Source organism: Emys orbicularis, chromosome 1 (genome assembly GCF_028017835.1).
Source record: "Emys orbicularis isolate rEmyOrb1 chromosome 1, rEmyOrb1.hap1, whole genome shotgun sequence".
Lineage (NCBI taxonomy): Eukaryota > Metazoa > Chordata > Testudines > Emydidae > Emys > Emys orbicularis.
This window is the reverse complement of record NC_088683.1, coordinates 122,497,028-122,512,677: the sequence shown is the minus strand read 5'-3', so window position 1 is coordinate 122,512,677 and position 15,650 is coordinate 122,497,028. Positions and strand designations below refer to the sequence as shown.

Sequence of the window (15,650 nt, the reverse complement as noted above, 5' to 3'; positions counted from 1 at the left end):
AAGTATAGAACCCAGATAGCAAAAGCTGGAAACTGATTCGACAGTTTCGTTGTTCAAAGAGATTGGAGTCACAGGTGGACCTTGTCCTAGATTTTGCAGTTTTGTCTTTGACCACGAAGACCATGGAGACCAATCTTAGCTGACTCCTCCTCCATATGCTGGAATGCCTCACGAAACCTGTCGAGGCTCTGTAGTAAAAGAACAATGTCATCAGCGTATTCAAGGTCTGTGAGTGAGAGATCACCGATCTCAATGCCTATGGACCGGACGGAATGTTGCATTACGAAATCCATTGCCCGACAAAAAAGTGCAGGGGCCAAAATGCATCCCCGCCTAACACCAGATACTCATTTAAGGCACTGACATCCGGTTCCCCAGACGAACACGGGCAGTAGTTCCATTATGCAGCTCTCTAATCAAGTCCAGCAGAGTGTTAGGGACACCTACGCCCTTTAAGGCCTTCCATAATGCGACACAGTCTACTGAATCAAATGCAACCTTAAGATCAACATAGGCTATGTGCAGGGGCTTCCTGAACTCACGATGTATCTCCGACAACAAGCGAAGGGCCAAAATGGCATCTAATGTGGACCTGTTCCTTGTAAAGCCTGACTGTTGGGGACAATGCTTCTGATGTAGCAAAGGCTCCAGGCGTGCTAGCAAAACATGCACAAATACGTTCCCTGGAACAGAGAACAAGGTGATCGGCCTGTAGCTTTTACATTCAGTGTGTGGTCCCTTGCCCTTATAGAGAGGGAGATCACAATACCATCTTTCCAGGAGGTTGGCAGGGTTCCAGTTCTCCACACCAGACAACAGGTGACCAGAAGTGATTGTGCTACAGGATCAATAGCACATTTTAGCAGCTCTGAGGGGATGCCATCAGCACCAGCTGCGCATCCATTTTTCAGTTTAGAGATGGCACACTTCACTTCATCCAATGTTGGTGCATCAGTACAAATGTCTGGATCTGGAACCGCAGTGACTGCCAGATCATCCAGCTCTGAACAAGCGGCAGCTGGAGAATGGTTCAGGACATTGTGATAATGTTTCACCCAGTATGAGAGAATGTCATCATCTGATTTACATGGATGGCCTTGGCTGTCGTTCAGGATGCCGTTTGTAGTGACTACCTCTTGACCGCTGAGGTTGCGAATGGTGCGGAATGTTGGCTTCAAGTTGCCCCTGGCTAAGCCAAATTCGACATCATCCGCCACTTGGTTATAATATGCCTCGTGATCGGAGTGCCAGGGTGACTGGAGAAGAAGACTGGAGGAGAAAAAAGCCACAGTACCTATCTTTAAAAAGGGGAACAAAGAAGACCCGAGGAAATTATAGACCAGTCAGCTTGACTTTCACACCTGGGAAGATACTGGAAAAATTACTAAACAATCAATTTGTATGCACGTAGAGGATAATAGGGTTATAAGGAATAGTCAATATGGATTTGTCAAGAACAAGTCATGCCAAACCAACCCAATTTCTTTCTTTGATAGGGTTACTGGCTTACTGGCTGGAAGGGGAAGCTGTAGATGTGATATATCTTGATTTTAGTAAAGGCTTTTGACTCATACACCCCCATGACATTCTCATATGCAAACTAGGAAAATGTGGTGCAAAACTGATTGAAATACAATAGTGAAAAGTATTTATCAATGGTTTGCTGTCAAACTGGGGGGACATATCTAGTGGGATCCTGCAGGGGTCTGTCCTGGGTTCACTACTATTCAATATTTTCATTAATGACTTAGATAATGGAGTGAAGAAAATTTGCAGATGACACCAAGATGGGAGAGGTTGCAAACACTTTGGAGGAGAGGATTAGAATTCAAAATGACCTTGAAAACCGGAGAATTGGTCTGAAATAAGAACATAAGAACATAAGAACATAAGAAAGGCCGTACTGGGTCAGACCAAAGGTCCATCTAGCCCAGTATCTGTCTACTGACAGTGGCCAATGCCAGGTGCCCCAGAGGGAGTGAACCTAACAGGCAATGATCAAGTGATCTCTCTCCTGCCATCCATCTCCATCCTCTGACGAACAGAGGCTAGGGACACCATTCTTACCCATCCTGGCTAATAGCCATTTATGGACTTAGCCACCATGAATTTATCCAGTCCCCTTTTAAACATTGTTATAGTCCTAGCCTTCACAACCTCCTCAGGTAAGGAGTTCCACAAGTTGACTGTGCGCTGCGTGAAGAAGAACTTCCTTTTATTTGTTTTAAACCTGCTGCCTATTAATTTCTTTTGGTGACCCCTAGTTCTTGTATTATGGGAATAAGTAAATAACTTTTCCTTATCCACTTTCTCAACATCACTCATGATTTTATATACCTCTATCATGTCCCCCCTTAGTCTTCTCTTTTCCAAACTGAAGAGTCCTAGCCTCTTTAATCTTTCCTCATATGGGACCCTCTCTAAACCCTTAATCATTTTAGTTGCTCTTTTCTGAACCTTTTCTAGTGCTAGAATATCTTTTTTGAGGTGAGGAGACCACATCTGTACACAGTATTCGAGATGTGGGCGAACCATGGATTTATATAAGGGCAATAATACATTCTCAGTCTTATTCTCTATCCCCTTTTTAATGATTCCTAACATCCTGTTTGCTTTTTTGACCGCCTCTGCACACTGCGTGGACATCTTTAGAGAACTATCCACGATGACGCCAAGATCTTTTTCCTGACTCGTTGTAGCTAAATTAGCCCCCATCATGTTATATGTATAGTTGGGGTTATTTTTTCCAATGTGCATTACTTTACATTTATCCACATTAAATTTCATTTGCCATTTTGTTGCCCAATCACTTAGTTTTGTGAGATCTTTTTGAAGTTCTTCACAATCTGCTTTGGTCTTAACTATCTTGAGTAGTTTAGTATCATCTGCAAACTTTGCCACCTCACTGTTTACCCCTTTCTCCAGATCATTTATGAATAAATTGAATAGGATAGGTCCTAGGACTGACCCTTGGGGAACACCACTAGTTACCCCTCTCCATTCTGAGAATTTACCATTAATTCCTACCCTTTGTTCCCTGTCCTTTAACCAGTTCTCAATCCATGAAAGGACCTTCCCTTTTATCCCATGACAGCTTAATTTACGTAAGAGCCTTTGGTGAGGGACCTTGTCAAAGGCTTTCTGGAAATCTAAGTACACTATGTCCACCGGATCCCCCTTGTCCACATGTTTGTTGACCCCTTCAAAGAACTCTAATAGATTAGTAAGACACGATTTCCCTTTACAGAAACCATGTTGACTATTGCTCAAGAGTCATCTCATCAAGATGAGATTGAGTAAAGACAAGTGAAAAGTACTACACTTAAGAAAAGAATCAAATGCCAAACAACAAAATGGGGGAATAACTGGCTAGGCAGTAGTACTGCTCAAAAGTATCTGGGGGAGTTATAGTGGATCACAAATTGAATATGAACCAACCACATGATGCAGTTGAAAAAGGGCTAATATCATTTTGGGGTGAATTACCTGGAGTTTCATATGTAAGACACGGGAGGTTGTGTGTCCCACTCTACTTGACACTGGTGAGGACTCAGGTGGAGTATTGTGTTCAATTCTGGGCACCACACTTTAATAAGGACATGGACAAACTGGAGAGTGTCCATAGGAGAGTAACAAACATGATAAAAAGTTGAGAAAACCTGACCTATGAGGAAAGGTTAAAAAAACTGGGCATGCATAGTTTTCAGAGAAGAAGACCGAGAGAGTGGACCTGATAACAGTGTTCATATATGTTAAGGGCTGTCATAAAGAGGATGGTGATGAATTGTTCTCCAGGACCACTGAAGGTAGGACAAGAAGAAATTAGCTTAATTTGCAGCAAGAGAGATTTCAGTTAGATATTAGGAAAAACTTTCTAACTGTAAGGAGAGTTAAGCTCTGGAACAGGCTTCCGTGGGGGCTGTGGAGGTTTGAATGTTTTCAAAAACAGGTTAGACAAACATTTGCCAGGGATAGTGTAGTTATACTTGGTCCTCGCTCAGCGCCGGGGATGGACTAGATGACCTCTCGAGATCCCTTACAGCCCTGCATTTCTATGATTGATAGAGGAGGAGGGGTAGGAATAAATTTTCTAATAAGGCTTTTCCATTTGAAAACATCCATGGGCTAGGATCTTCTATTTTTCCAGAGGACAACAAATGTCCTCCCATCTTACCTACACAACCTTCAGGCGGTCCTTAGGTGTTTAGCTTTCTGCCTACCTTTGCATATCTGTGCACAAAGACTGCAAGTCACCCAGAACAGTTTTCCATTGTAACTATGTGTGCTTGCCACCAAAAGATTTAATCAAAGTTAAAGATACTGAAAAGACTATTGAATACCTCAGTAATGATGTGCTACTTATTGTAGTGTTGTCTATTAAAACATTAATGCATAGCAGTTTCATGACTTTATAGTTTGTCTGTCCTGTAAATCTAAATACAACTACCAAATGATGTGTAGTAACATCCCTGTTTACATGGCAGATAAGCCTGTGTTTATTCTACTCCATACATACATATACAATAATTTTCAGAATCAAAAAGAGATTCAACAGACAAGATACAATCCAACTGCTTCTTACTCAATTATTTCATTGGGCATTCTGCTATTGATGTGGAGGGAACCAGGCAGATTCTATTCCTAATTACATCAGGGTCAATTTGAACCAACTCCACTGAAGTCAATCTGGATTTGCACCACATATTCTTACTATTGTTTGTGAAGTGACTTTCATAAGTCTCAATACACTTTTACCAATTAGACTACACTTAACTTTACCCAGCTCTATAGTGCAGTCACATTTGGGATGCGACACATTAGCCACTATATCTAGTAAAGTAATAAACACTAACATCAGGTTCCAATCAGGAGGTGAAGAAGGATATTGTGACTAAGAAGAGAAGCAGGGAAGTTTAAGGATACTGTTATTTTTCCAGGACAATCGTGTTAACATCTCTCCCTTATACTCTTTACAAGGATAATCTCTAATAGTCACAGGGGCAAAAACTGGGGATCCCAGCATATTGTAGGGTTCATGTAACTATGGTATTCACAAAATAAATCCAGCAGCAGAGAAGGAGAGAGGCTGTCCACAAACTGACTTCTTAATGTTCATTTGGATGTTCAAGATCAGGAATTCAAATCTCCAGAGACGTATCTTATCCCAAACACTCTCCCTTTCTTACCCCCACCCCACTGCCCGACCAAACACCAGGGGCCCTTATCCAGCACTGGTATCTTCAAGGCCTTCCAATAACATCCTACCCCCTTTAGTATCTAAAGGAGACTGGCCATCCTCTCTTCCATCTGTTATTGTTGAGGCACTGCAACCCCACTAGCCTAAGGTTCTTTTTGAGAGCAACCAGAACCTCTTTCCCAAAGCAGCTGGCAATTAAAACACTATTCCTGGCAGCTCACTCTGCAGGAACCCATAAAGCCCAGTAGAGAAGACTCAAAACCCTATCAATTCTAATCCTGCTTCCTCTTTGAGCATGGGTGGTAACAACTTACTTCCGGTCTAGAAAAAGTGTTGGCTCAGCAACTCTGGTCAACAAGTAGCCAGGACTGTCCATTTCCCACCCCTCTCTGCCCACCTAGGCCTGGTCCACACTAACCCCCCACTTCGAACTAAGATACGCAACTTCAGCTACGTTAATAACGTAGCTGAAGTCGAAGTACCTTAGTCTGAACTTACCGCGGGTCCAGACGCGGCAGGCAGGCTCCCCCGTCGACTCCGCGTACTCCTCTCGTGGAGCAGGAGTACCGGCGTCGACGGCGAGCACTTCCGGGATCGATCCCAGAAGATTGATTGCTTACCGCCAGACCTGGAGGTAAGTATAGACGTACCCCTATTCTGGGAATGGTGTAAGCAGGAACATAAACCCTCTTACCCCATGTGCCTGAAGTCAAGATCCTCTTAGCATGCAGAGGGATATAAGAGGGGTTCATACTCCTCCTTACTCTCCTGTTGTAAGCAAGTAGGGTGGAGGTGGCCTGGCCTAGTAGTCACAGCTGGGCTGAGGTCTGTCCACCAGGAACAGGAGTCAACAGGCAGGAGTTGGAGGAATCGCAGGGCCAGGTCCCATAAACAAGAGTCAGAATCAGAGTCAGACTGGGGTCAAAGACCAGGTATCAGAGGGAATACTGGGTTAGAATCGAGGGGCAGGAGTCAGGGTTGAAGTCAGGCTGCAGTCAGAGATCAGGAGACAAGGCAAAATCTGGCACTGCAGCAGGCCAAGGTCTGTGTAGATACCCAGAAAACTTCCTGGGACAACCACAGGGATTAAGTAGGGGCACTTGGCCAATCACAGGGCCGCAGGATACTATCACTCTTAGTCTCATGGGCGGTACTTCCTGCAGTGCCTACCCTCCATGATGCTCTCTGGCTGTACCTTTGCATGGTTTCTTGGTGGCACTCTGGGAATCTCAGCCACCCTAGGCTCCCCCGACCTGGATTCTAGTCCTTAGGTCCTTGCAGTTGTGCAGCCCATAGTTTGGCAGGAAAATCTGTTTCTCTCTCTTATACCATCTACTTTCTCTCTCCACCCCACTGAACCTTTGTCAACAAATGTCAACTCTCCAGTGCTGGCACAAAGCTTGGACTGTGCTGGAGAATTTGGTATGTTGTTCTTCTGATGTTATTTTTTAATTTTAGGTGAGTATCGGGGCTGCCTAGCTGCAATACATCACATGGCTGGAATTGCATTGCAGGTATGTGGTAAAAAGCAAGTTGGTACTATATCTTCTGTGGGGAGCCGTTGCTGGGTGCTGTGAAGCTCTGATATTTTATGTACACTCAAAATTGTTATCTAGTTATTTTCTTTTTCAGGCTAGCTAATGTGTTCATATATACAAAATATAGCAGACCACATTATGTAATCTGAAAAGCAAAATAACCTGACAATTTTTAGGTGCACCTGCCCTACATGTATATAGCATATAAGTGTGCCCGCCACGTATATGATGGCATTTATAACACTGCATTTGGCTTTTCTTCATCACCACAATAACTGTGCCTGTATCATTTCCCTGACTGGTGTGCCATGCAGAGAAGTTAAAGTTCAACTAAAATCTTGGCTTTCTCCCAAGGAAGGTAAGTAAGGGAAGCCAATGATGAAAATGGAGGTGGAAATGCATAGAACAGCAGCAAGCAGTGCAGGGGAGGAGGGACCAGCTTTCTACCCATTGCCTTGGGGAAAATTTATATTTTTCAGACAGTAGTTTGTAATCAACCTTCCCTGAAATTAGAGGTAAAACTAAGAGCGTAAAATCTTATTCTGCTCTCTACCCTCCTTCCTTCATTAAAGAGCTCTTCAATGTTTTTTAAATTGGTTTTTAAGGACTGGCTCCTGGGAGGCCCTAAGAATCCATGCTTGATGCATGTATTGGATGCAAGACTGCTACTAAATTTATCTGTGAAACGTAGCATGAATATGTTTCCAGTTTATGAAAGTTCTCCTTTTCTAGTGTATAAATGACTAGCTTATTATTAGTCTGCCTGGAGTCGTGCTTGTAAAGTAGAGAAGATAGTCAGCAAAGGGAGAGGCGTGCCAGAAGAACGAGATGCATCTATTAAAACATACACTTAACTGGCTTGTGAGCAGCTAATTTTAAAGTTACACCATATTGCAGAGAGAGCTGTATTATGTGCTCTGAACATTGGGGCTTGATCCTGAGTGGCACAGAGCATCTGCAACTCTCACTAAATCACATGGGATGTACTGACTTCTTGCGATCAAGACAATTAGATGTTGTCTCTGTGACTTCTCTTCCTTCCTCTTCCCCTTTGCAAAAGTGAGCTTAGTGCTCAGGAAACGTCCTTTTACCTTGCTCTGAGAAGGCCATGCCCTACAGGTAATTTAGTCTCTTTAGCCCAAGGCTTTCAAAAGTGACTAGAGATTTTTGGGTACCCAGCCTGTGTTTCAGAAAGTGCTGAGCACCCACCCTCAGAAAAATCAGGTCCCTTAAGATGTCTCAAATTGAGCACCCCAAAACTACAGCAACCAAAAACTGAAGCACCCAAAATTACTAGTCACTTCTGAAAATCTTGACCCATAGTTTCTTGGATGAGACTGAGAATAAACATAACAAATAGTGACAGGTGCTGTGGCACTTCTGTGATGTAGAAATTTATCCAGGCAGAGACCAGCCAACTCATTTCATGTACACAAGCCACTGAACAATCATCAGATGGTAATGACTTCTGATTAACATCACATTGGACTACATTTGAACTAGCAACCCAGAGATCAAAGATCCCATTATCAAGCCCTGAGCTTTCCAGTCCTCATGAAACAACTTTTTAATTAAATGGAGAATACTTATTGGATCACATGAGAAAACACACGCTGAGATAAGAAGCATTTCTGTTACACATACCTCACCTTTTGTTTGCATACGACATCCTTTTGTAGTTTAATCTCTAGTCAAAAGAAATTAGGAGGACATTTTGTTGCTCTGAGAAATCAGGAGCAGAGGGTAAAAACTGCCAGAGCCAAGCATAATGCAGACCAGAGTAGAGCAAGCCTTCACAAACAGCTTAGTTAATGCACCTACAGTCCAAACTGATTGAAGATCAGAGTGGGAATGTGAAACTAAGTTAGCAATACAGACACTGCTGCTACTTAACTGATAATTATTTAATAGGTTAAAAACAAGACACCACAATCCCAGCCAGCTGAACCCCCACCCCCTCCTCCAGCAGTTCAGCCATCTCTGAAACTGGTCCTTTTAAAATGGACATTTAATCCCCAAAGACAGCTTCCCAGTTGGTCTTAAACACACATGTAACATGCTAGGGACATTAAATATTTAAAGTCAGAATATTTAAAGAAAAGAAGACTTCTATTGAGATCCCCGGTCTCTTTTGTTAACATGTTTGTAAAATATAAACCAGAGTGCGCATGTCTCCTGTGAAGGTTGTAATTAGGGGAACCTTCCCCCTCAAATCCCAAGCACAAGTATTTACTCTTGGCCAGCCATTCCACAGGCTGCACAGGAGGAGTCCGAGTTATGACCTCAGTCCACCCTTCCGTGCCAACCTGCAGAGTGGGACAGACTCAGAGTGGCGTGTACATTGCACCATGTAAGGGTGTGCCACAGTTGGAAGGTGCGATTGTGGCTCCTGTAGGAATACTTGGACTAGTTTTGATCTAGCTATACAAAAGCTAGCTTGAGTCACAACAACAATGTAGTCACAGCAGCAGTGGCTATGACATGGTCGAGTAGGTACCCAGGGTTCTGGGTGGGATTGTACTCAGGAGGATAGACTGTACTGCCAACTGTGCTGCAACAGCTAACATATTATTGTTACTCAAGCTAGCTTTCATCTAGCTAGATCAAAGTTAGCTCGGGTGTGCCTATATTTGCTGCAACCACACATCAGGACTGCAGTGAAGACATATCATAAAAGTGTGGCATAGCAACTGTGCTCTGTGAAAGGCTTTCAGGCAATGTGAGTCACCCGGCAATTGGAGCACCTGATGGGGCTATAAAACTGCATACCACATCCAATGCAGAGCTGGAGCTTCAAGGAAGAATTGAGCCCTTTGTCTCCAGAAATGCCAACTGTAGGTGTAGCCAGAACTAGTTAACAGGTTCTGTTTTTGAAGCTTGGTGTGTCCCCTAAATCACCATTAAGACTTTTGCCAGTCTGGAGAGAGAACATCAATGTGGTGCTTGTCATTGTATTTGTTCCAACATGAAATAAAAGGGTGCTCTGGTAAGTCATGAAAGCACAAAAATATTGCAATGATGGCAAACATGGTATGCACACATACACTGCCTGAGCACAATCACAAATGTTCCAAAAGGCTTTCCATGCACTAAGGACCTAATCCTTCAAGATCTTTGCATGCAGAACTCCCATTAAATTTCCATAGGAGATATTCGTATGTATGTGGAGAAGCTTAATACTTTGGATTCAAACCTAAACCAAAGAAGGGGGGGGGATAAGAATAATGCTGGAAGGCAATGATCATCTGTGGTTATTTTTAAATATATATATTTAAGTATCTGTTTTTGTAAATGAGTAATGAGGGCATGAAGTCCTTACTCACTGGGCAAAGGGCTTAGGTGAAGTCTCCAAAACCTCTCCTTTTCATTTCTTTTCTAAAGACATGGTTTATAGCTAGTAAGTCAGTTTGCAAAGCAGGATTTGCAGGTTTAATCATAGAAAGCTCAACACCCAGACAAGCAAGGTCTTGACAATGCATCATTTGCACCCTCATTTTGTCCAATTGTGTGACATTTTCACATGCAGATTTCTTTAAAACAACCCCCTCCCCCAAAATAACTTGAGAAAATACATTTGCTGACACAGGTTCTTTTCGTTGGAGATTATGTATGTCACAGGTTAAAAGATACCCTCAACAGCAGAGACACTTTCTGTTGCACAAAAGGCATCCAGCTCTCACTGAAAGTCAATGAGAGTGCAACATTAGAAGCCAGTTCTCAATTGCCCCAAAGTTTGTGATATTTCTATTACGGAAAGAGGGGCCAGTGGCAAAGGTCAGTTCTAGAGGTACACTTTGAGGTAGCATCTTGATCTAGGACAGGGGTGGGCAAACGTTTTGGCCCGAGGGCTACATCTGGTATGGAAATTGTATGGCAGGCCATGAATGCTCACGAAATTGGGGGTTGGGGTGCGGGGGGGGGGGGGGGGTGATGGCTCCGGCTGTGGTGTGGGCTCTGGAGTGGGGCTGGGGCTGGGGGGGGGGGTGCCGGAGGGTGCTCCGGGCTGCGACTGAGGGGTTGGGAGGGCGGGAGGGAGATCAGGGGGTGCAGGTGGCGCTTGCCTCAAGCAGCTCCTGGAAGCAGAGGCATGTCCCCCCTCCGGCTCTTACACAGAGGGGTAGCCAGGTGGCTCTGCGCGCTGCCCTGTCTGTAGGCACCACTCCTGCAGCTCCCATTGGCCGTGGTTCCAGAGCCACGCAGAGCCACAGCACGTGCAGAGCGGGGCAAGACCCCGACCCCACTCCATGGCTGGAGCGGGGCAAGCCTTGGACCCTGCTCCCCGGTGGGAGCTCAAGGGCCGGATTAAAATGTCTGAAGGGCCAGATGTGGCCCTCAGGCCGTAGTTTGCCCACCCCTTATCTAGGAACATGGTTCAGCCCCATCTCCATTACTCACTTTATGTCTGTACAGCAGTGTTAAGATGCAAAGTGCTGTATAAGTGCTTAAGTATCTGACTGATCACCTGTTACTAGAAACTGAATGAATCCATCATATAGAATGAAATATGCTTTTCATTATCCTGGAAAATAGCGAACTTCTCAGCCAAGAAGGCAGGGCCAGCGCATTCAACTGAAGGTCAGCTCAAGAGTTCCAATTACATCTTCATTTTGATACAGAGGCAAAGCTGAAAGCAGACAGTCAATGAACCAAAGCTTGGTATTATACTGAGCAACTCAAAGTGCTGAATCAATCAGCAGACTAGGAGTCTGTTTATTCTTATTTTCTGACTTTGTTAATTTTCTCTTACCTGAAAGTCAGAAGCCCAAGTGCCTCCAAAGGGTTAGAAAAGCTCCATTCCCTCAACACCGTGTACATTTCTGATATGCTCTTTCGATCCCAACTGGGGGCACTGCCCAGTACCAAAGAAAGGGAACAGTTTTCATTATTGCAGTAGGAACGATAAAACCATAAAAATCTTCTCTCTTGCTCCAACAACCTGGAAGAGAAGATTAGAAATTCAGTTTGAAATTAAAACCACCCAGAGCCCTGTGTAGCAGCAAACTATTGTAAAGAGAGGGCACTGCTTTCTAGCTACTTGTTCTCCTTGGGATGGGATATCATTTTCTGTGCATCAGCTCTTAAGAAGAAGTGATATTTATAATCTGCATCTGTCAGCCTTGGGACATATAAAGATGAACTCTCAAAAGAGATGCACATACAGATATTTCACTTTGCCAAGCTTGCGTGCTCTCTCTCTTTTTCTCTACAGTTGTTTTTCAGCGTGTGCAGTTTTGGCCAGAGAAATTACTGTCATATCCACTGCCTAGTCTATAGCATCTCTAATTAACTGTGGTGACAACTACTGATTATAACACAGCTAGTCAACTTTCACTCCCCCGCTCCCCACCACTGATCAACTCAGGTGAGAACATTCATATACATTCTAGGATATGAGACTTAGAAAACATGTGGCCTTTTTACTCTCTCTCTCTCTCTCTCTCTCTCTCTCTCACACACACACACACACACACACACACAATTGTTCTTGGTCCTTGCACAGGGTGTGCAAAGAGGAAAGGTAGGAAGAAAGCTCCTTTCACTTTCCAAGCCTCTTTCAAGGAACCAGTCTGGCCTGCTGTGCATCATTTTACTCATCTGCAGAATGGGTGTAGTGCCACCTACCTCACAGAGAGGGGCAAATGTCCTATTAATGAAATGCCTTGGCATCCCCCAATATTGCAAAAATCAGTAAGCCAATGAAAAGAACACCAGGTTAATGTGTACCGTATGCCCTTCAATGCGCCAACAATTCATATGCCTTTTCTTGGTCCATAAAACAAATAGCCTCATTAAATCTTAGGGTTCAGTATCGTCACAAACAAACAAAAACTTCATCAAGATAAAATTGCTAATGTAAACAGGCAATCCTCGTTTAAATTCAAGCTCTAAAAACAAGCCTTAAAAATGTACAATACATTACAAATAGACAACATTCATAATTAACATTATAAATATCGCTAAGGCTCTGAAAGAACATAGGAGGTGCCACACTAGATCAGACCCATGATTTCATCTATCTTGTCCAGCATCCCGTCTTGGACAGTAACCGGCATCAAAGGTATCAGAGGAAGGTTCAAAAATCCCTGCTGTAGATAGTAATGGCATAACCTGCCTTCAGGGAAATTTTCTACTCACTCCCAATAGTTGGAAGTTGAATCAAGCCCTGAAACATGAATGCTTGCATCCATTTCTAAACACTTCCCCCCATGATTTGCTAGAACAACTTTTTCTTAGCCAAATAAATAGCTTATCCCTTTCTGAATCCTGCTAAGTTTTTGGCTTTGGTAATATCTCATGGCAATGAGTTCCTTAGGTTAATTGTGCATTATGTGAAAAAAGGTTTCCTTCAATCAGTTTTGAATTTGCCAGGCATTTGGAATAGGTGATGGCAGTACAAACAATAAACATGGGGTTTAGTGTTGTGAGGAAAGACAATTTGCTTTCCTTACCTCAGAGGGGTGTGAGGAGAATAAATTCATAATTGTGTGAGATGCTCAGATATTATAGTGACATGGGCCGCGAAAAAGACATTTTACCTACTGTCATTTTTTAGTAGTAGTAGTTTTAAGCAAATTATTATAATAAAAAAAATATATTTTAAGCTTCAGATACAAGTAGTGGCAGCATGATCCATGATCTCCTTAGTGTAGCTCAACAATTCACAGAGTGCTCACAATAATAGCAGCCAGCAATCCTTGTGTTTGTGTGCAGGGAGTGTGCACGCCACACACTGCAGAGGAGATAAAGCTTTAGCTTTTTGATGGTCTGTCATGTGTTCCTTTACCCTCCAACAGCATTCAGTGAGACAGTGCAATTAGAGGATACCTCTTGCATGTTGACTTTAAGAGATTTTCTAGTTTCCCAACAGCATCTCCTGAACATGACAGTCTGTTCAGATTAAATCAGCTAAAGCTTAAAAATGGCTAGATAAAAGCCCAATGCTTTCTTGTATCTGCCCCATTCCTCTTCAGTGACAGGGCACTCTTCTCTTTCCTATCTTGTTTTGCTGGGTTACTGTCTTGTTTAATGGCTGACTTTAAAGATTTGATCGGGGTAAAGGTTTTAGATTTATCTGTCATAATAAAAGTTTATGTCTGAAAAGATGTTCAGTCTAGGTGACAATAATACTTTGCACATATATAACATCCGAGGATTGTTGTGTTGATAAGGAGATTTCTTGGGCCCCACAAGGGATAAGATGTTAACCAACCCTTCTTCACTATTACAACATTAAGCAGTTAAGCGTGGTCTGGCTTACTCTGATTGCAACAACCACCGTAAAAAAATAAACAAACAAACAAAAAAACGTTTAACTTTTATTAATGGAACCGAAAAAGAAAAAAAAAACACAGTTAAAGCTTTTAAAAAACTTTAAAAAAATTAGTACCGGTTTTTTAAAAAATATAGAAATGAAGCTATAAGATGTGTGTGTGTGTGTGTGTGTGTGTGTGTGTTTGTGAGAGAGAGAGAAAGAGAGAGAGAGAGAGAGAGATGGACCATTTAAAATGACCCTCCTGATTGTGTCTCGTCATGAATGTTCATGATCTCACTTATAAATCTGATCAAAAGAATGTCCCCTCCAGAAGTTGACAACCCTGAGCACCATACTGAAATAGTTTTGGTTCTGTACTAACTTGGAAGTAATGATTGCCTACTGAACCACCAATGTCACTTCTCGCAGCAACTATGTTTTCCTTAAAAGACTCTCCTCCAAGTACTGACCAGCCCCAATCCTGCTTAACAGCCCTCAGTGATTGAAAGCAAAGAAACTTAAATCACACCGTCTCTTTAGAAATGAGAAAAGACAGTAACATTAAATATACTAGCAGTTTATTGTAGCCAACAGAAATGTATAACTCAATAAATATCTTTTCCCCAAAAAAATAAAATTAGTAAAGAAAACTTCCTCCTTTACATGTGTATAACAAAACATTATTGGGAAGTTTAAAAAGAGACTTTATATTTATTTATTGCATTACTATGACATCTTTAGCCTGTGGTGAAGGATTAATGAACAAGCATTAGTGACTTGTATAATGCAAGCATTGATACCACTAACCCCACTGTGGTTCTCGCTATAATTGTTATTTTAGACAGTACATAATGCTACTTGATAATATAACCTACATATGTCTAGGGTTACCAATCTGCCTGAGTAGATGATACAACATGTTTTGTTTTACTTATTCTTTATACGCCTGCTGTGAAAGCTAAATTCTGCATAATTGTTTCCTTGTTTACTGAGGAACATGATACAGATTTCCTTTCTAATGCTTGTATGCCACTTGGTGAGTACGATGGCCTAATAGTATGGGTTTATCATTATTATTTACTGGTGTTGGTTTTTATCCAGCCCAATTTTTAAAATTGCTAATACTATTATTATTGGAAATTATATAGCTCGAGACAAATGTTTGCGCTTCAAATCAGCAGTTTGCGTCTAGTGCCAAGGAAACCAGAAAAGATAAAAGAATAGAGACAAAGTGTTCTAAGCTATAGAAAGGCATTCTCACCTTCAGGGGGCTTGTTTTAGCTTTATTGCCACCTTTTCCTCTCATCTAGAAGTATTACTTCATCAAATGAATGAAATCAGGCTATATAGGTGGGAAATTTAGCATTTCAAGAATTGAACACATTTAAGAGTGATTGATGGCGTTATGCACAGCATGCCAGATGTAAGCAGGAAGACTTGGGTGCACTTACAGCAAGAGAGAATGTTTCTGTGAAAGTCTTGCTACATGCTTCAAGCACTCTTTAGCTGGCTCTTCAAGGTCATCTCTTTTCTCTTCAGGCTCAGGTTTAATAAACTCCAAATTAGTTTCTGGAAAGTCAACCTATAAAAAAAAAAAATAGATGTCTTACATATAAATTTGTATAAAAGGTTTCTCAGATATCTGTGTGTCCTAAATATGTAG

General features: G+C 42.3%; 1 protein-coding gene across 1 annotated transcript in view; it reads right to left on the bottom strand.

The window, feature by feature from the left end:
- The window catches only part of PIK3C2G (phosphatidylinositol-4-phosphate 3-kinase catalytic subunit type 2 gamma), a 321,727-nt gene that overhangs the window by 206,135 nt on the left and 99,942 nt on the right, over nucleotides 1-15,650 (bottom strand). Inside the window, exons 14-15 of the mRNA XM_065420952.1 lie at nucleotides 15,439-15,569; nucleotides 11,483-11,671 (exon numbers count right to left, since the gene is read on the bottom strand). Coding sequence (XP_065277024.1) covers nucleotides 11,483-11,671; nucleotides 15,439-15,569 — 320 coding nt within the window. The remainder of the gene's footprint in view (nucleotides 1-11,482; nucleotides 11,672-15,438; nucleotides 15,570-15,650) is intronic.